The 21,985-nt window shown below is 41.3% G+C and overlaps 1 protein-coding gene across 2 annotated transcripts; it reads right to left on the reverse strand.

Moving 5' to 3' along the window:
• Positions 1–1,021: 1,021 nt before the first annotated feature.
• LCMT1 (leucine carboxyl methyltransferase 1) lies at positions 1,022–21,653 on the reverse strand. 2 transcript variants are annotated; one of them, XM_050905974.1, is made up of 11 exons: positions 21,602–21,653; positions 19,906–19,997; positions 19,180–19,301; positions 17,582–17,658; positions 16,855–16,916; positions 8,574–8,676; positions 6,611–6,731; positions 5,757–5,858; positions 5,239–5,330; positions 3,122–3,219; positions 1,022–1,391 (listed from the first exon to the last, which is right to left on the reverse strand). In XM_050905974.1, exons 3-11 carry the CDS (start codon positions 19,204–19,206, stop codon positions 1,369–1,371), a joined length of 705 nt encoding a protein of 234 aa, XP_050761931.1. In that variant the 5' UTR covers positions 19,207–19,301; positions 19,906–19,997; positions 21,602–21,653; the 3' UTR covers positions 1,022–1,368. The 2 variants fall into 2 exon arrangements, with proteins under 2 accessions (XP_050761931.1, XP_050761930.1); XM_050905973.1 differs by lacking the exon at positions 21,602–21,653 and adding an exon at positions 21,283–21,380.
• Positions 21,654–21,985: the final 332 nt, after the last annotated feature.

Raw genomic sequence — 21,985 nt, forward strand, 5'->3', positions numbered from 1 at the left:
TGCGAACACTTTGCAAAGACCGAGCAGAACATTAACCAAATACTCTATTTCTGTGCCTTGTCATTTAAGAAATCAGCTTGACACAAACGTAACAGCAGGTGGCCTGTAGCTACCAGTGACTAAAATCAGTGACAGAGAGGAGGGCAGTGAAGGGAAGGCCATTTCTTTTTACTGCTTCTGTTCCTCTGAAATTATGACCGTCACTTCCAAGAACTGTTTACTTTTTCTGGTATCTCAATAATTTCCTTCCCTGCATCTCCAGTCCAAGCCCATGTCAACTATTTCCAAAGCGAGGTATTCTTACACTGCAGAAAATCACATACAGTACAAAAATGGTTGGTTATGCTTGCAACTGCTTTAAAAAAATACTCTTGGTGAGGCATTTGGTGACAGAGGAAAAACGTAGTCACTAAACCAGATATAAATAGGTAATTTCTAATGAGTAAGACACTAGGCAAATTATAAATACTAAACATTTATTATTTTTCTCATAGGAAGGTTGCAAGATTAAATTTCAAACAACAGGGCAAGGTCTTTCATTGCTGTTGGGATTTTGTTTTGTTTCTTTTAAGGGGAAAGAAAGAAGAATGAGAAACTGGTGTAAAGATACTACCAGAAGCAGTGCAAATTTAGATTAATTTCTTTCTTACCTTCACCATCCCAGTGCTGAACTGCCAAGCTAAGCCCTTCCCAGTTAAATAAAGTCTACTTTAACATCATCCACTTTCTTGTACATCACTGAACAAGAATCACAGCTCCCCTTCTTCTTTCACCCTTCCCCTACAAGAACATACCTAGTATAGTGACAGCCTTGTAGCAACAGTAAAGCCTGGAGAAAGCTAACGTGGTAACACTTCATAAAAATTAAACCTGAACAGAATGCAAATTAACAAAACTTAACCTTCATGATCAGCCGTGCACAGTGCAGATATCCAATAATGCAGCTCACCAGCATTGTTTTCCCAGCTTCCTGTCACAAATACATTTTACACATCCACAAAAAGACAAAAGAGGAAAATCATATAATCCAAGAACACTTTACTTTCAGTTTTAAACTAAGGAAGGCAAGCTTTTAAACAGGAATTACTGACATCTTATGAAAGTCCGTCATTATATATCTGGGAATGGGAGGCAAGTCTTGCCTCACAACAATTGCTCACAATGGGCAAAAAAGATTCATTAAAACTACCAAAAGCCAACAGGACAGTCGTCATCAGCAGCACCCATCGCCTTCTGTACCGGCGCTGCTTACACAGATGCGCAGACTGAAGTTGGCACATGCAAAGTCCCATCATTTCTGTGATCTTGTCTCAAGCAGAAGGCAGTCGCTGTGGCTTCTGGGCCCACGGCTTCCCTCCAGCAAATACCTTAGAATGTGATGTTTGCAAGACCTATTTGAAAAGAAAGGGGGATGGGGAGAGAAACAAGTGTTTATTCTTATCCTACCTGCACTTCACTACTATTAGGACAGTCAGACACAGGAAGAAGGATGCTTTGAGAAATTTTTTTTTTTTTTAAACTTAAATGTAAAGGATTTGGTGAGAGGAAAGGAAATTAGGAAACAGGTTGATCTGTACTTTTTTAACCCTTTTTTGATTGTGATGCAGCAATTAATTTGAATAAGCCAACCTGAAGGAGTACTGAAGTTATTCATGGCAGAAGGAACAACACAGAGGCTGCTGCTGAACCTAAGGGTCTGCCCATGAAATTAAAGAGAGAAGGCTGGGGAAAGTACTGTTCATGAGGGCAGTAAATTCACCCTGGATAAAGAAAACCTGCTTTAGATTAAAGCATATCCATGCATTAGACATTTGATTATCTCCTTTGAGATCTGTCTTTTTTGACTTCTAAGATATGCTCCATCACTTAACCTCAGTACCCCAAATGGTCCTAAATACTTCTCTAATCACAGCAAAGAATAATGCTGGAGATCCCAGGAATACTGGCTACTATGAACAGGTAAACTTTTTGGCCTTAGTTCTTCTAGAAATAAGTTCTGTGTTACAGTCATCACTTCTTAGCCATAAGAAATCAAATGGAAAATGTGCATTTCTGCAGCTCAAAACCATCAAAGTTGTAGGATTCAGGTCTGCAGACACCACAAGCTAGCACTTCTGTTACAGCAGCAGCAAGAGGGTGTTGAAGATCTAGTTTTACCAGCTGTATCAGATGCTTTGCTACTCAGTCTGGCTGCACAACTTCAGCAGAGATTACATCTATTCACGTTTGCTAAGGAACAGCAAATAAAATCTGTTCTTGAATACTGCTTTGTCAGGAGCAAGGGAAGGGCAGAGAAGGAGAAGGGGAGGAAAAAGATACAAACTGGGAGGCAGAGAAGTTTTCTGGAAATACTAAAGTTCCTGAAATTGCAGACAGAAGTAGAGATAAACTGCGTCTGCAACAGAGTTGTCTTTCTAATTTGGACAAATAATGACTGTAGACATCCATCCTTCACTTGAACCACAAGTCTTTTGATTTTATTATTTCTTAAGCAGCAGCAACATACACAATGCTACCTAAAGCATAAATCAAGTTTCTCTGTTTCAAAGAAATTCCAGTCTAGGAGAGACAGAATTTTAAGAACAAAAGGAACATTTAAAAGAGTTAACTTCAGAGGGAATTTTTTTCCCCCAGGAGAAAGCAGCGTGGAAAACTTAAGTCTCGGATGGATGTAAATGGGGACAGTGCAGAAGAAGACTGGGCTAAGTAATACAAATTTATTTTTATGTTGTCAGGACACTGTGATTTCATATACCGTGTGCCCATATGGCACTTTACATGCATACGATTTGTAAGTCTTTCAATTAGCACTGATAGTATAACGCAGGCAGTTATTTAAAGTAACCCATACGGCATCTTTCGGTGTAAAAATTCTAACTCCCCTGTGCTGGACAGGCTTCCTCTTGGGCAACTCAGATGCCTATACAAACCCTCAAAAGGCTGTGGAGAAACAGTCATGAGACACCACCTGGGAGGTGTTCACAGCCCCAACAAAAACAGAGAAGCAGACCCCATTCCTGCTACAGGATACTTCCATCATACACCTGGTGTATATAGTCCCCGTCTTTCCACATAAGATTTCAATGTGAAGGGTCACCTCCTAGATGTTGGAGAACATTACCCAGATTACTGCTGTCCTTTGAAGCCCAGCAGATGCAGTAGTGCTGCATTAGTTGTTCAAACAGTTCCTTTTCATCTAGGAATTCAAGTGCTTCTATTCTGTAGGAAGAAAATAAAAATTGTGATTCAAGCTGGAGTCTCAGTACAGTTTTTAATGTACTACTCTTCCCTCCATAGGAGTGAAAACTATGGTGAACAAGGCAGTTACCTTTCTAGTAAATTAATACAGGTATTTGTCTATAATGAAGATACCACCACTACTCCTAGCCTTTGTTGTCAATGTATGAAACAAATTTCAACTTCTCACCCCTGGAATTTCGTGTTCCAGGACTGATCTGTGTAACTTCTCACAAATACTAGTATTTCTCCTCTAACCCCTTTTACTGCATGTATCTGGTCTTGCTGGATTTAAGTAGACACAACAGTACAGCCTAATGGAAAGAGATTTATCTTCACCAAAGGATTACAGTGAACAGTTGAAGATAGTATTTTCTCCAGACAATCACAACAAGTCCATATTATGTCTTGGAAGAGTGACGGGTACACCAGTGCAGCTTCTAACAACTCTCCCACATGAGCTCATGATGAAGCACAAACCAAATGGTACATATAAGATCTAACAATTTTTTTCCTAAAATGGTTCCTACCTAACATTCTTGAAGTAAGATCTTTGAATGTCTTCCACCAAACAAATGGGAGAACTTCTCCCAAGCTGTGCTTTGCTTTAAAAAGTTTAACTTGGCACATTCCTCTCTCACTCTAGGTTACTTGAATATCAGAGTGTTTATTTTCCATGCTAAATATTTGGAAGGGCTGCTACTGAGGATCAAAAGAGGCTGAGGGGCAAAAGTTCCTAAATACACTCACAGATGTGCAAGTGCTGCAGAAGAACACTTTTGTAAAGATTTGTATAAATAGAAAGCATTATTTTCCTCATTAATACCGAAGGACAGAGTTTACGTAACCTATTTCTTGGCATTTGGAACAAGTGGAAGGAGCTGAACAGATCTAAGGTAGTTAAAAATGCTGCAAAGAAAGTACAAGCTATGTCTCTCCACAAGTGCCATATGGTACAATCACAGTCATCGTTCCTATTTAAACAACCTATGATTTTCAGTCTCACCTGTTCAGTTCCATGGTTTGAGAAATCCCCATATGTGAATACTTATTTTGACCAAGGTAACTTGTTCGGCTAATTCAAACTATAGTTAATGAATGACTCATAGCAATTCACACTTCATATTATATACCTTAGAAGCTACTCATTAAAAACAGTTTCCCCCTTTTTAGCTTTTCTTTAATGCAAAAAATTTAACAAAATCCATGCAGATTACTGTTACAACAGCCTTTAGTTATACCCTTTATGTACTGAGCTCTGTCTACAGACCCAGCAGTCTAGCTCATGAAGATGGTATGAACGGAAGATGCATCCATCTGTTGAGAGACAGTCACACCATGCTGTTGGGCACACCTCTCCTCTTTCTCCCTCTTTGCTTGCATAGTACAATAGGTCACAGCAATAAATTACTGCCCTGCCTTGGCTCATTACCTAAATATGCTGCCAAGGAAGAAGGGAGGGAAGATCAGAACTGGCCATTTTCCACCCACTTGCAGTAAAAAAGCAAACGGATAAGTAATCTTACCTAGGACTACAAGACTGAAGCAAACACCTGGATGTCATCTCCCTTGGGGACATGAAAAGTGGCCGCCTGTCCTGAGTATATTTTAGGACTCCACTCCACCCATCTAGTGTTGTGGAGGCTGGATGTTCACAAGAAACATCTTAGGTACTGTAAAAACTCAACACAGTGTTTCTGTAGCATCTTTTATCTGCAAATTTCTGTCACGAGATGCTTTATATCACACCCAAATAAAACATCACCACTTCCAGTCTACTCCTGGCAGCAATAACTCTCTGGATCATTAATGTTGCTCCTGGCATTATCCTTAAGGCTCTGCAGAGCTTCAGACTCAGACATGTTCTGTCTACCTAGCTAGCATCTGCACACAGCCTCCTCTCTGTTATACTAGGGCATCCCATACTACATATTGACGTGAACTACCTTGGAAATGGCATCTGAAGATGACTTTCAGCTGCAAGCAAGCTATCAGTAATACCTTTTGACGTCAGCCTGTGGCAAAAAGCTGTACACTTTCATCATATCAATGGCACGTGCAGTTTCCCAGCCATTTAACAGCAATCGTTCCCTCTGTAAAATAAACAAGCAGCACAGTTTTCAGAGGACTCAAGGAAAAATACTAGAGAACATTTTTCCCCCTAAGGATTTTGTAGGCCATCTGCTTGACCTGTTCTTTGAAGAGCTCTTACACTCTTTTCTAAGCATCTGCTGCTAACCTCTGCGCAGAGAGGACAGTGGGATAGATGGAGCTGTGCTCTGACCTACTGCGGTTTCTGTACAACTACCGAAACTAAGTGATACCGAGCAACCATGGCATTGGTAACAGGGAACCACTGTAACATGGATAGGAAAGGGTTTCAGTAGGTAGCAGCTGCCCCACCCCAAACCTGCTTTGGTCACTGCTCTGAGCCTTACAGTGCACACACAGAGGCAGAACTAGCAGACAGATTAATTAAGTTTAATATCAAACACAGCCAGAGCTCTGCACCCCTTTACCTGAGAGTCTAAGGATCTGCAAACTTCCACTCCAGCCAGGTTACACTGTCGTCTCTGCAAGTTCTCAATCATGATCTGTCCAAACCGGTCCGTCATATTCACCTCAGGTAGAGAATGAGACAAAAGTGTTCCCCCTTCCGAAAAGAATGTAATCGCAGTGAAAAGCAGTAACTTGGTTAAACTCTTGAATTGTCTATGTCATAAAACGTACAGGATAACATTAAAGTAAGTTTCACATTCTTACACTAGGTCTCATTTCCCACTGCCACAATCTCCTCAGCTACCTCATGTTTACAAGTTGAGTGCCAGTTTAATGGTGGCAATGCTACTGCCTTTACTGACACAGGGACTGGGCACTGGAAATTATATTGTTGGCAACTTGGTTCAGCTCTCTAGCAGTGATTTACAGCTTGGAAGATCCTATTACTAATTCCTGGAGCCACCTAGTTCCCCCGAGGCAGCATACAGAGAAGCTGAGTTCATGCTGATGTGATTTCTGCTCCACTTTGCCAAAGAACACAGAAAGGTAATTATGTAATGTTATACACTCATATCCAACATTCAGCATCATTTCTTTTTCCTCTGTCTTATCTAAACCAATATTCTATGGTTTTCTCCAGATATGGATTAAGTCTCAGTTATTTTGGTTCAACATAGTCCAAAAATTGTCTTTCAGAATAGCTGTATATTCTTTACAACGAGCTAACAGATCTACCACATTACTGATGAAATTCAGCAGAAACTGCTGTCTATACAAAAGGATATGGTCCACTTATTTTACAAGCAGAACTCCCACTTCTGAGAGCAATTTTTAAGACAATAATGCAGGTCTAAAAATGCCATTTTTGGTTTACCTGCTCATAATTTATAAACATCGCCACTGGAAAAGTGCTTGCTGCCCACTTTAAAAGATTTGCAGATTGCTGTGGTGTCATGTAAACCAGCACACACTCCGCTACCAGAAGCGTTGGCAAACTTTAAAACAAAAAAACAAGATAACTATTTCTAGCAAGAGAACAAGAAAAATCTACAAAGAATTATTAGCAAGCAAGTAATTTCATGTCCCTAAAACTTCTTAAAAGAGCTACCCTTTTTAATGAACTAGACATTTAAGACTGAATGAAATAACTTCATCAAGTTGACTAGAACTGGGTTTTCTGGCAGTCGATGAATTAACCACAGGGGACTCCCATGGTTACAAACCAGAGATAATAGGAAACAATCTCTCCTAACTCAGCCATACTATCAACACAGAAGAATGTGTATTCTGTAAGTCTTCTCTGAACTGTGATAGCATGAACTGAAGTGCATATTAAAATTCACTTTGCAGAAGAATTGTACCCTATATACACAATCCGCACTCTTTTAGAGATCAGTAAAATTAGGAATAAAATACAAATTGAAAAAAAATATTTCTCTTTAAAAAAAGTTCTAAGAAGAATTTTAATTGGACAAATTTGTTCAATATCTGTAAAATAAGCTTCACATATTATTATCTAACAAAATGCAATCTATAGTTTGTACATTGCCTCTTCCCCCTCCATCCACAAAAAAACAAAAATAGACAGCTACACGAGTAATTTTCCTCAGAATTATGGAGTTTTCTTTTAATTGCTAGAATGAACAGGAAAAAGAAAAGTCACTAGAAGCAGGAGAAATTCCACAAGGAGCAGCAATGTAGGCAACCAAGGCAAGATTTCAGAAGATGGAAGTGTAAAGATTTAAATGGCAATTTGATGCATTCTGCTTACCCATATGCTCTCTCCCACCCAGCCAGATAGCTGCTATTTATATATCTTATATTTGAAAGATATGTCCATCATCCACTCCGAAAACTTAAATCCTGCCCCCTCCAGAAGCCTCACGCTTGAACAATAAAATCCCAGATATTAGCTTCCGGAGTTAAGTTCTCAAAGTAGTCCATGACAATCACTTTACCAAAAGGTCTAGGGAACAATAGGGGGTTTAAGTGGAGACAATAGAAAATAATTACAAAGATAAAACTCTGAAATAATTTAACATTGACAGAATTATTCTTCATTTTACCAGCTAAGCTCCCAGAAATCTTGACTCATACAGCCCTTACAATAGGGGTGGAAGATGTTCACTGATCTAGGTACTGCCCATCAGTCAGCATTAAAACTAAATGCAACTGAACCAACTTTTAAAAAAAGCAATTTATGACATTCTGATACATCTCTAGTTTAGAAATTCCCCTTGAACAACTTATGATTCTACTAACTAAATTTGCAACCAAATTCATGAAGTAGAGAAAGAAAACTTGTATGAGCTCTGAGGCAGAAAATGGCTGCTGCAGGAACTCATCCCCTCCAGGGCAAGGGATGGGGGAGAAAGCAAGAAGAAATTACAGCTGCCTGCCCTGCAACAAGAGCTTTAACTCGTGCGAAAGGATCATATACCCCAAAGAGAACCAACCACCAGAAACACAGTCACAGAAAGCCATTCATACTTCATTCCCCGCAGTGTTTTAAGAACAAGAAGCAAATAGTTCTGTAATCTTTCATCTTCTCAGGAAGGATGAAAATGCAGTTTGCAGAATAGACTACGGAAGGAACAACCTTGCTTAAGACTTGGAACTACCAAGCAGTCACAGCAATGCCAGCCTGCTCGGCTCAGTGAGGCTGCATGAGGTGTCTGAACAATTCCTTCTGCTCAAAGGGCTCAGGAAAAGGTAACCATGGAAATAGCATAATGAGCGCTGGATGCAGATACTGTATGCCCAAGCCTGACTTTACTCTCACCAGTACACTTCCACAAGCCCTCATAAAAAAAAAAAAATAAAAAAAATAACCTTACTGTATATCCAGGTTATGTTTCTTTAGCTTTTCCTCCAGATCTGATGAGAAACGGAGATCTGCTCCTACTATGGAATATCGACTGGAGTCTAGGCTGTGAGAATCTGCAAGTTTAAAATTTTGAGAGACTAACAGTTACAAATAAGAGGGACGCTGAAATTATAAGTTAAAAAAATACACAGGAACATATGAATTTGAAGACAAAGTTTGATCTGTTATACCTAACAATTAACGGCAAACTCTTCTTTTTAAAACATTAATTTCACAACTGATTGTTGTGGTTTACAGATGGTGATATATTAGCATCAGACTCTGCAACAAGCCTACTCTTTCACTCCGCAGCCACTCTAATGCAGATAGGTTATCCCATCCGTTACCATGGTTTCAAGGAATGCAGAGAGAAGAAAAATGTGAAGATTAAAGGCAGGGTTTTTTGTTTTGTTTGTGGAGTCTTTTTAGATGGCCCAACGTATGTACATAAGGAACTACATTTAAAAAAAGTACACCAATTTCTGAAAAACTAAGTTAAGCATAACAACGTTCCAAATATTAACAATAGGTATAGCTATATAAATTAACAATACATATAGCTATATAATATATATGGGTAGTAGACACAGATTTGGGGGCCAAAAAAAGTTATCATTTAGCCTTTTCGTATGATCTAGCGATGGCATTTAAGTGTAGAGTCAAATTAGAAAAGGTATTCTGAGAAACAAATATTCACCCTGGGATACAACAGGCAGCAAGCTCCCATAAATGCTTTCCAACATGAAGGAGGAACTAATACTAAAGTCAAAAGACACTTTGCCATACTAGCAAAACGGTAAGGAAGCCAGCAGCAACATGAGCATCTTGCTATCAATAATTATGACAACCAGTTGCAATCAATTCAACTAGATGAGCCCAGTCCCCATAGAAAGCATTTTACAAGTGCAGTATCAAGCACACTTAAAGACGTTAAGTTCTGTGGGAATATATCAGATTGCTCTTTCACGCTTTAGCTTGAAGTTATTAGGACAGAATAGCACATAGTTTTCCCCTCTTAGCATATGAATGTGACAGAGCAAGCAGTAAAATAAGTAAGGTAAACAGTGAAAAAAACCCAGCGTGAGAGTTTGAAGTGGTCTTGTAATGGCCAGTCAATATCCGGCTGCGGCAGCAAGCTCTCGCACAGCTCCGTTTGGGATCCTGCTACAGACAGACACAGCTCCTGACCGGTAATATGGGAGCAGATGTCAAGAGCTAGGTGAAGAGAGAAAGAGCAGCCAAGCGGCTGAAGAGACAGGATGAAAGGGGTTTTCCATTTCAGGAGAGGTAAAAAAAAAATTGGGAGGGCGGGAAAGGCAATTTATTAAATTAAGCAGTGCTTCAAACGTTCTGGAAGATGGACCTCCGTTTAGTTGTCAAGTGACCAACTGTCTGAAAATGGCACTAGCAAGTGACAAGAGCTGTCTTTCCACAACATCTCTGAACAGACACAGAAACCAGAACAGTTGGGGGGGGGGGGAGGAGGGATGGGGAAAAAGAAGAAAGAAAAAAAGAAGAAAGAAAAAAAGAAGAAAGAAAAAAAGAAGAAAGAAAAAAAGAAGAAAGAAAAAAAGAAGAAAGAAAAAAAGAAGAAAGAAAAAAAGAAGAAAGAAAAAAAGAAGAAAGAAAAAAAGAAGAAAGAAAAAAAGAAAAGAGTTGTATGGCAAATGATTCAACATTTTGAGTCAAGGCTTTTTTCCATGTGCATGTTCTGTAAGAGCTTTACGACTTCCCACACCCTTCTATTTAAGTTATTATATCAAGGCCATGATAATGGCATCAAAAAAAGCCACACAAAAAAAACCCACCACACACAGGAAAGTATTTATATAGCGATTGGTTTGCTGTCCAGAGATACAGCACAGTAAGCGTCAGTCACCACAATTAGTATGAAATTAATGCAATCTTCTTGTCCAGCTTCATTGACTTGGACATACTAGTACGTTAATTATAACCAGAAATAAACTACAAAAATTTTTAAGTGATCCAGTAACAGATGTAGTACAAACACTTCAGAGGTGGAAGTAAATGTCTCTTGCTTACACCATGTTGATTCAAGCATTTTTATCACTGAAGAACAGGAAAGAGCAAAACCTCCCAAGCTTTAGATTAGAAAACTGTCCTTCAAAATGGTTCAAATTTCAGCAATCGAAATTACTAACATTGTCTTTAATAAGCCTGTATACGCATGAACAAACCCCACCGAATTTCTGTTACGCCTTGACATGGTGGGAGAGGGGATGGCCAAAGGAAGCTACCTGGGCGATCCTCAGTGCTGAGCTGTGCAGCCCTGCAGACAGTTGTTTTTGGAGATGCAGGTTGTGGACAAGTGAAAATAAACAGCCATACAGCCATAGCCTGGCTATTCAAAGTTAACTACTGGAAAAAAACCCAAACACCAAACTAGAAGAGGTTTCTTTAAGGGTGATTTGATTCTGTGGAAATATTCTTTAAACCTTAAAGCCAAGTATACTTAATGCCTTAATACAGGACTCCTTGCGGCAGAAACTTTTAAAAGGCCAAGAAAGCTGATGAGGAATGGATTGTCTTCCTCTCTTCAAAAGCCTTTTACTCCAAATGCAATCACTTTACTTCCATTTCCAGTACCCGGGCTGCCTGGTTCTCCTTCTTTGGTCCATTCAAACAGAATGTACTTGTTCCTCCACACATTTTCCTGCCAACTTCCCTCGACTCTCCATTGATGGTTGTTGGCAAACACAACCACAGATAGTACCGAGGCAGAGCTGCACACACATTATACACAAGCTAATACAATTGCTAAAAATTGTACATTTTAAACATATCTGAAAGCACCTCATTAAATATCTACATAATTCATATATTTCAACATTTATGATTAATACTTTTATCTTGAAGGAAATCTTAGGGAAAAATATGAAATTTACACTAGTCGATTTTAAAATGCAAAAAGAGAGGCAAAAGGAAAAAAAGCAGGAGGAAAGAGTTTAAGCTAAGCCTCTTCCAAACCGCCTTGTAATATTTTCTGCTAGCTTCCACCTTTGGCCTATACGTGGCATTAAAAAATCCTTTTATATATAAAGTCAAAGGGATGAAGAGATCATACTTAACTAGGCAAACAACTTCAAGATTTTAAAATCAGACTGACAACTCTCCATCACTTCACACTTAAATAGCAGACACTCACTTATTGCAAGGCAATGGCAGCTGATGATAGCTGGAATTGCCACTGTTCCCAGTCTGGAGGCTAAAAGTCAAAGCATGGCCATAAACACCCCAGAAAATAATGTACTGCTAGCTCATGGTCTGGCATCAATTTCTACTTTATTGCAGAGTTTGATGCTCTAAGTATGAAAATCTGCAAATATGCTGCCACCCTGACTGAGCAGCGTTGGTGCATATGTATTTTACAATACCTGCCTATCTACAGAGCAGCTGAAAAAGAAAAAGCAAGTTTCAGCTTGGTAGCACAGTCACACGGTCTCCATTGATTTCTTCTTAGGAACAAGAAGTTTCTTTTAACTGAATCAATTTTTTTTGGTGTTAAAAAACCCTACTTTTTTTTCTTACTGTAATCTCACTCTCCTGAAGGTGTCTGCCACAGTGACCTCCCCACAGATGAGAGCCCTGCACGCTCCATCAGATCTCCGCCGCTGCCAGGAGCGCTGCAGCCTTCCCTCCTGGCCGGGCCGGAGAACACCACCCACGCTGCACTAACACGCAAGTCAGTGGCAGTTTTCAAACAAACAGGGCCACCTTGTTGTGACTCATGCCAACTGCCCTAATGCTGGCATAGCCAGCAACATCTGGTGGCTTAATCCATTGAAAATCCCATATTCCAAGCACTAATTCCTATCCAGGCGTCAATACTTCATGTTGGTTTTTAGCAAAGTTGTTTGGTCACGATGTTCTTTTCTAGAGCACGGAGCTACCTTATTGTTTTCTTTGTGATGCTCACACTCAGCTCATTCAGTTATGTACAAAGTTTCTCTCTTGTACTTGTCTGAAATGAAAGCGTGAGAAATACCAGATTCAGGTTTCATTTGAGAAATACAAAGGAAGGGAGAGTGAAGGAGAGAAAGAAAGTGAGCCCCACCACTCCAGCCCATCTACCCAACGCAGACTCTCTCAGCCTAGGTGCACGCTTCTGTTATCCATGCATCACACAACGGAGAACATTTTGCTCTGATCATACCACTTGTACATAGTCATGTGCCATGACTTTTGGCACAGAAGTAACAATACAAACGGTTCAAATTTAGACATCATTGCAGTAACTGAATCATAGCAGGAGTTGCTTATAGTTGCCTTTTGACCTCACTGCAATAAAATTTTTCCTCACAGAAACATGCTACCAGCAAGTAAATGCTGTTTTATGATGGCCCTTGGGCACTCACCTACTACCTTAATCCATCTGCTGAAGCAGCATTATAGAATCACAGGTGCACAAAGTGCAGTGTTCCCTCCGCTACAAGAATTCCAACTTTTCTTTTCTCACTCTCTTCTCAGATTAGTGAAACAATTTCCTGGAGGTTTTCCAAGAGACAGCATGCAGGATGCTATTGACTCAAACTGACTTCATTAGGGCTTTCATCCTAAGGTATCTTTGGCAGCTTTATAAACAACCAGCCCATACAACCTATTCTGCAGCCTCACAGGCATGACATAGTATTGGTCTCACTCGGGTTGTTTGTTAACTACAACATCAGAACAGGGTACACGTCAAAACACAAAGAAATTTAGTTTGTCTTACAAGCACAGGATCATCTCCAACGCAAGGCATGCAAGTCACCAAGACAGCAACACCCCTGATGTCTGCGTTGGGTCACAAGCAAGTTTGGAAATGTAGGGAAAAGGAAGTTAAAACAACCAGCTCCCGAAGCTGGACTAGACAGGGGCAGAAAGCGTATGAGTGGCACTGAAAGGCAATAGTTCATTGAAGTGTAATTTGCACTTGCAAGGTAGCAAAGTTGGAGTACTAACTTCCCAATACTAGCAACTGCATCATAAACCAGATAGTGCCACTGAACTTTGGAAACAATTTAACCTGATATTGCCACAGCAATGTCAAATCACTGCACAAATTCACTGCTTTGCCCTGGAGATCTAACACTCCCTAAGAAATGACAAAGCTGTTCACTGGCAAGTGTCATCTTGCTGCATTCAAGGGCAGAGGCCACAAATGCCTATACTTGAAGGTCAAGCCATGCCGTCATTGCTTTGTCTAAAGAGCAAGGAGAAAGGAGGTGTTGCCCTGAAGCCAATGAAGTTGTCTATTAGCACTAGCTTCATGAAATGAAAACATTTAGTGTGAGAAGAAAAGCAGTAAGAGAACAAGAGTCATGTCAATCGATATTACAACTCAAAAATCAAATCCTAAAGCATCTAAACAAATTATTCCTGGTATACATGAGACAGCAGTGCGGAACTGATTTGGGGAAGGGAGGCGGGGACAGGACGGGATAACCTCCCTCCCCAATATTCTAAAATCCTGGTCCATATCCCCACTCCAAAAACCACAAAAATGAGCAACATGTCCCTACCTGGAAATGCCGCTTCATTATGCCCCACTACAATCCCTACGACAGGCGGTATTCCCAGAACACTGCATTAGTCTAACAGCTGTATCAGGTCAGACCAAAGGTCCCCCTAGTATGGTATCCTGCCTCTCACAGATGCCAACAGCAGCTACCTAGGGAAAAGACAAAAAGAGGACAAACACGTACTACTAATTCTGGCATCTATGTTGTTTTCTGTCTTTTTTCTAAGAATCCTTAAGTTTGATTTGGATTTCTGGACCATTACTGAGCCAATGTTTTCATGTATCTATTTATTAAAATACCCAGATCTTGTATGCAGGCAGCAATAATCAGCCAGCAGCCTATCGTTCACATGCGAGGCACAAACTATTTTTTCCACCCATGTGCCTCACTTTATATTAATCCGCATTGAATTCATCACCAAGTCACTAATTTCACAAGATTCTTCTACAGTTCTTTACCACTCTGAAGAGTTTGGACTTGCCAACAAGCTGCCACTTACTAATAACTCTATTTTCCCAATCATTTCTTAGTGTTGAAAAACAACATATCCTTAAGCACAGATCTCCATCTCCCTCCATAATGAAAATTAACAACATATGCCTAGCCTCCATCCCCAGCTCTTTATCCATATGAGAACCATTCCTTCCCCCACAACAACCGTGCAATTTCTTTGGCACACTTCGATAAGGGACACTGTCAAAACACACTTTTTAAATTCAAGCACTATATTAATTGGATGTCCTTTTCCAATATATCTGTTGACTCCTATAGAGAACTCCAATAGGTCTGTGAGGTGTAACTTACCTTTACAAAAGCCATGTTGACTCTTTCTCAACACATTATATTATTCCTGTGTTCCACTAAGTCTGTCTGTTAGTTTCTACTAATTTGTCCAGTAGAGACATCAGTCCTACTGGCCTGTAGTTCCCTGGATTTCTCCTGGAGCCCATTTGAGTCACAGCCGCCACCTTCCAGTTCTCAGGTACTAAGACAGTTTTAAAATGAGAGGGTATATACCAGTTAGTAGCTGAGCAAATTCATTGTCAAGTTCCTTTAGATCTGTAAGAAATCTCTATTCATGCAACTGTTTGTCTACTTAGTCCACAGCCTATTCTGGTGGCATTTCCACATGAAGCAGTTCCATTAATATGTCCTTAAATGAGAGTTGCTACATGGATTTCACTCAAACTGCCAGTTCAAACTGGGATTCCACAACAGACTTCCACCACCTCCAAATATCTGGACATTACGCTACATCCCAAAGATCTCAGTGTAGCAGAGCCTACATCAGCCTGGTTACAGTAAAATGGCTGCTCGAAAGCATTTAAAACCCAGCACTGAGAAAGAACAAGAGAAACAGCTTTAGAGAAACAAGCCACTCCAATACATTCAAACAGCAATACACTAATTGCTGTTGACTGCTGTAACTTGCTAATTAGTAGCTTTTGATGACAATACACCACTGCAACTTGATAACTTCACAGTTGTTTTGCTGTACTGGACGTATCTACAGTTGTTCAGTAACACAAATACTATCAAACCCTTCTGATCGACCTTGTATTAATGCCTTTTTAACAGCGCTTATGCAGCATATCTCATTGCATGTAAGAGATATGTTATAAGAAGGTCTCTTAGCTGAAACACAGTGGTACTTTGGAGCCCTTTTTCTGAGATGGGGCACTGGGCTTTCTGAATGTACAATGGAGAATTCTGCCATTCAAATGACATCTAAAAGGTTGGTAACTTAACACCCTCTAATATGCCGCAATAAAATGTGCATAAGATGCATAAATATGCACAATCAACTCAGTGTGTGGCAGTCCTCTGATCCAAGTTAAAGCACTAAAAGAGCCTTGGGGTGAAGCACCTACACCTTGCCACTGGCAGCACGAGCACACCTCCTCACTCTCTGTACTCTTCCTCACTCTTTGGAGGGCCCTTTCAAGCCCTCCAGATCCTTAGCTATAATTGTGCTTATTAAAAGCACCTATAGATGTAATCTTATCAGGGAAGAGAAAACACTGCTAGCTCTGTTTTAGGGTCACATCTGCTAACACAAATTAGTTGGTATCGTAGATGCAGATAATTACTGTTCCTCCTGATAGTGCAGTATTTGCTATTTGGGCACTGAAAACATTACTCAACGGAACTCAGCTTGTTTTCCACAAGTAAAGAGGTTTTCAGATTACAACCCTGACACAAACATAATGACGCTATAAGCCAAGACAGTACAACCACACGAGACAACCTGAATCTAACATCCTCGTAATACTAAAATGTAACAAATGGCACTGGCTCCTGAGAATGGACTTTGCAGGCTGTTTCTGTGAAGACTCTGCTAAATGTAAAGACCTGTGCTCTTAATGAGACAGAAAGAAGACAGAGGAAAACACTCAATAGATACTTTAATCCAGTATAGATGATTATCAGTAGCATTTTTCCTTTTCTGTGACAGAAAACATAACTTAAGCTACATACAAGAGAAAAAAGAAAAAAAACCCAACAACTTTCTGGCAGAATAAAACCACTTCAAGAGAAGACGTTTCTAACATGACACAGAACAAATGGGCAGGCGTCTGTAAGAGAAGAAAAAAGCCTCTTTTCTCTCCCAATTCTCTGTCCAAACAGCACTTCAAACATTAAAAGCCTGCCCACATAGCAGAACAAAATGATCAGAAAAGTTTTAAAAGTGCTGCAGTACATTGCTGACTTATTTTTAAGATGACTCACCTATTAGAAGAGAGTCCCCTGAATGGGATTCCATAATTGGTTTTGACAGGGGAGGTTTTGATCTGTGGGAAGAAGGAAGAAGCATCTCTGAGCAGTTGAGCTTGTTTAACAGTGCGCTTACAATTTTTTTGTTTTTAACATATATATATGTGTGTGTGTGTGTGTGTGTGTTAAAAACAGAGAAGAGAATACCTCTGCCCTCTACTGGAAATAAAAACGTTTGCAAGTTAGACTTAGTAATAAGTTGAGTTTTATACCCAATGACTCTTAAGTTTTGGGGTAATAGTTCAAGAGAAATCCAGACACTCTCTTCAAGTATCCTCCATAAGCCTTAATGTATTCATTCAAACAGAATATTCACGTATAGTACCAGCTATCCTACCTCTCTAACTGAACATGCAAGTCTGGGAATTTACTACTGTCTTCAATGGTAAGAGAAGACGACTTAATCGCCTCTAATCATCGTGAGGCTTGCCCATTATATTTTACATAATTAAGAATAAAGTCTGCCTGCCTCCCTAAAGCTTCCACATATTAACTTCTCTAATTTGGAATAGTGGCTGCACAGTCACATGTATGACTTGCCTGCATAATGAAACCTTTATTCTAAATCCTAGAGCATGAAGAGTTTCTCAGAAGAGAGATGAAATAATTGTAGCTTGCAATTCATGACATTTTGCTGAATTACATTCATTTTCACATAGCTAAACATAGGTCTTATACTTACTTGATATTATGTATTTTTCTTGCAACTATCATTGGAAAATCCACTTCAAAATATTTTCTAGGGAGAAGATTTTCATCCTGAGAATTGGAGTAAGACTCTAGAGTTAGGGACATGCAAGTTTCACATGCACATGACAAGAAGATACAATCTTAAGTCCTAAACAGTTTTCTTTTAGTCTACACTGGCATTTGTAACAGTAGTATAACTTAATGTCCCACAGCTTAAAAAAAAACCAAAACAACAAAAACAGTTGAGAGACATTAGAATGTCCTCCTCTAAGCATTAAGGAAATTACTTAACATTTTACGTCATGCAGCAATCCTGGACACTAGATCACTGAAACATATATTCCAACAGTTTATTATCAGGATCTAGAAGAGCATAGCAACAGGAAACTATTACATTTACCATGCATCTTCAGTATATTCTTCTAAGAAAGGAATCGGGAACATTTCGCACGGGTTTACACAGAAAGTGACCACATTCCACAATTTGTCCTCAAACTGACAGCCAGACTACAAGCGCATCCGTATTCCTCTACTACAAAAAAGGGGAAAACCTCTTCATTTCGTGTTGTCACTGTTTGACGCCCTGATAGATAAGCTGTACCAAGTTTCTCCCTATGTAGCAATCCTTTTGTGATGGATATGTACTGCTAGTTCTAGCTTGTCAACCTCATGAATTTCTGAACAGTAGATTACATCAGTAGTCAGAACACTGAAGCGCTCGATTAACTGGGTCCCATCTTCTGTACGTTAATTATACCACACCTGCTCTTTACAAGGAGAAAGAATTGGAATTACAGGCCCCACTTTAGGTTTTAAAATCACTGTTACAGGAAAGCTAATAAAACTGTGCATTGACATGGTTTTCATAGGAATGCAGGTAAGAAAAAAGCTTCACATCTCAGAAAAAAAAAAATCACTATTTTTTCCCTTCCACTGACTGAAATACAATGAATTGTGACCAAGCGAAATGTGACTGGCCTCCTCGGGCTTTCTTCCAGAAACCAAATTTACAAATGTAAATGCTAATGAGAAGACACGATGACTTAGAGGTGCGTTCACTCAGAATGATACTATCATGTAATATCTGAATAACCGGAATTTTTGTGAATTATATACATGCATACAAACAGACATATATATTTACATATATAAACTCACATTTCTACAAATAATTCAGAAACATGTAAATAGAGCCTGTGCAATCCTGTACTTTGGTACCTTATTCCTGTTTTAATATGGGATAAAAAAAGTGACATTTTAAGGCTTAAAGAGGACAGCAAAATGTGGAGTTCAAGCTCTGTTCCTGAAAGTCCTCTAGAGGTCAGCTTCGTGTCACACACTTTTTGGCAAAAGCCAGGGAAAACCGCAGCCCCTCCTGTGCACTGAGGTTTAAAGGTACCTAAACTAATTCTAAGCAAGCTGAGAACTGAGGCAGACCAGCCAGGGCAGTCTCCTGCAGTACTCAGCCTCGCTGCACACCTCCATGTTGTGCTACAGAATGCAGCACCGATAAGGCCTCACAGAAGAGTGCTTCAATGTCCACACAAATCTTTGTCTTCAGCCAAGTTCGTTACTCTCAGCTATCATTACCTTTAATCTCCAGAACAGGGTATCCATGCCAGCACCAAGATTAACGATTTGACAGTTGCATTCTGTCTTCTTTAGAAAAGCTTTAATCAGATAACTGACTCCATGAACACGAGCATAATAGCCTGTTAACAAAAAAAAAGTTTGGTTTTAATTATTATTTTCATATAATACTTGATGTTTAACACTCATTAAGATTTTTAAGTAGTCTATTTTAAAAATTGTGTTTCTTAGGAAGAATAATGCACTTTTTTAAAGATACCTAAGGGTTTGGTGGGTTGGTTTTTTTTAATTACTAACAAAATCTGATGCACTGATAAAACAGGATTCCTTGGGTAAATAAAAGTTTTAGTCAAGTTTCACCTCAAACTGAGCAGAATAATTCTAGCTGGTGTGCACACTTTTGCAGAGACCAGAGCTGACATACCCTGCTGTCCTGGGTCAAATCAACTTTTTTGATTGCTTTGTAGAGATTACTGCACGCTGAGACACACAGAGACATTCCATTCAGAATACAGACAGCAAAGGATAAGAGTTTTGATTTAAAGAATAATATTTAAAAGATCAGATACAGTATGGAATTATTACTGTGAAGAAAACTTGTCTCATTCTTTTACGTATTTCCTGCACTCCATAATACCAAGTATATGGACGTTCTGTCAGGTGCTCTTCAAGACCAGTTAAGAACATGCTTGCACTGTCTTCATTCACATTCACACGCCAACTTGCCTCTATTGATTTCAGGTGCTTTTCTTTCTTTGGCTTGTCTCACAAAATACTGGATGTAAGGGTCCTTCCAGTAGCCAACACTTACAGCAAACCTGTCCCGGAGAGGGAAAAAAATAAGAAAATTATGAAATAAGGCCATGAAGATTTACCCTAAAAGATACACAGGCTGAAAAGGTCACTCTCTGACCTGGGTGTGTACATGCAGACATGGTTTAAAAAATCTGTTGAATATGTGGAACTATTTCAATTGAGAAGTTATATAAAGTCTAGTTAAAAATCTTGGTTGTTGCCATATTAAACAAGCATCTTTTTAATGGCCTCTGCACTATTTGATGAACTTCTGCAAGCGAAGACCCTAATCTCAAATATTTCCTCCTTGAGGACCCACCAAACAGAGGAATTGCCTGTCTAAAGTTCCTTAGACCGCACACAATGCATGCTTTACTTCTATACATCGTTATGCTATGAGCTGTTTGCACTTATTCCAGAGCTTCTACATATCACTTTAATACAGACAACAGCGCTATTCTATTCTAATAGAACTTCCTAGTTTTACAACTGATTTGAAAAGGTAAACTCTCAAAAACAAACTCAGCCACCCAACAATTTGCTGCTACACCAATAACAAAAGGATAGAACAAAAAGCCAGCAATAACAGAAGTTAAATTCACGCCCATGCACAACAGGGCAACAAAACTCATCGCCCTCCCAGCAACCATCCTCCAGAGGAGGTGAAGTAAAGAATGCTGAAAAATATCACGACGGTGTTTTCCCGAGATATTGAACATTATGGAAATTTCAGATCCCTGCTATTAAGACAGTATAATCCTAGCTATCACTGTATGCTGTTTTATAAACAAACGCTAAGTTGAAAATGGGGCAGGTGTTTAATAACAGGAGCAGGAAAGTTGATGGCAGACCCAAGAGCTAAAGCTACGGCCCAAGTGAAGAGCACCTCCAGAGCAAACACCCACCACCAACGGGGAACTCTGACCACGTTTTGACGTTTATTCTCCCATATACCGCCTAGCTTGCTATACAGCTGTACAGCTTTGGGCGTGTTTCCCCGGCCAGCCGGCCCTTGCGGCCGCTCGGGCCCCGGGTTACGCTCTCGGCCTCGGTGCAGACAAAGGACACCGGCACCGCCGGGCACGGCGGCACCCTTTTGCGGGGCGGCACCCGGGAAAAGAAGGGGCTTTTCCCCCCTCTCCTCCAGCCCAGCTTCCCGGGAGCCGGTCCGTGCTTCGTCGCCTCCCCGTCCGCTCTGGCTGCCCTCGCCCCCGGCAGCACCGCCCCAGGGCCGCGGCCCGGTGCGGGGGGACACCGGAGGGGTTCGGCCCACCCCGCCGCTCCCCCCTCCGCCCCAGGCGGCGCTACCGTTTGCAGACGGACGCGTCCTCGCACGTGCCCCGGACCGCCTCGTCCGCCTCGTCGAGGCCGGCGGCGGAGAGGGGGTCGCGGGCAGCGGCCGCCATGGAGGGCGCGAAGGCCGGGCCCGGGCAGCGCGCGAGGCTCGGCCGCCCGCCGCTGCCGCCACCGCCCCTGCGGCCCGCCCCCCGCCGCCCCTCATTGGGCGACCTCCGCAGGGCGGCCCGCCGGAGCTCGGCAGCGATTGGCCCACGGGCTCGTCCATTGCCATAGCCCCCAATGAAAGAGAGCGGGCTGCAACACCCCGCCCAGGAAACGGCGGCAGTACCGCAAGGGAAGCCGGGAGCGGTAGTCTTGGGGGACGCTCGGCGATAAGGCCGCGGGGGGTGCGGGACGGGGGTAGGTCCCGGGGCTGTCCGTTCCGGGAAGGGCGGCCCCGGCGCACCGAGCCCGGCCTAGCTGCCGCTCCTGAAGCAGGAGCACCCCGCGCTCCCGAGAGGGCGGCGGGTGGAGGAGCCGCCCTCGCGCTGCGGAGCGCCGACATCCGGGCTTCTAGGCGGGACATCTAGATTTCCGGTCGCCTCGCCCCTCCCGGGGACCCGGCCGTTTTACCGCCGGCACGTGACGGTGGGGGCGGGGCCGGAAGTGGCAGCGGGTTCCGGTGGAGGCGGGGCCGGTGGCGCCGCCGCGAGCAGGGAGGCGGCAGCGGCGG

The sequence above is a fragment of the Gymnogyps californianus genome, chromosome 15 (genome assembly GCF_018139145.2).
Source record: "Gymnogyps californianus isolate 813 chromosome 15, ASM1813914v2, whole genome shotgun sequence".
Classification (NCBI taxonomy): domain Eukaryota; kingdom Metazoa; phylum Chordata; class Aves; order Accipitriformes; family Cathartidae; genus Gymnogyps; species Gymnogyps californianus.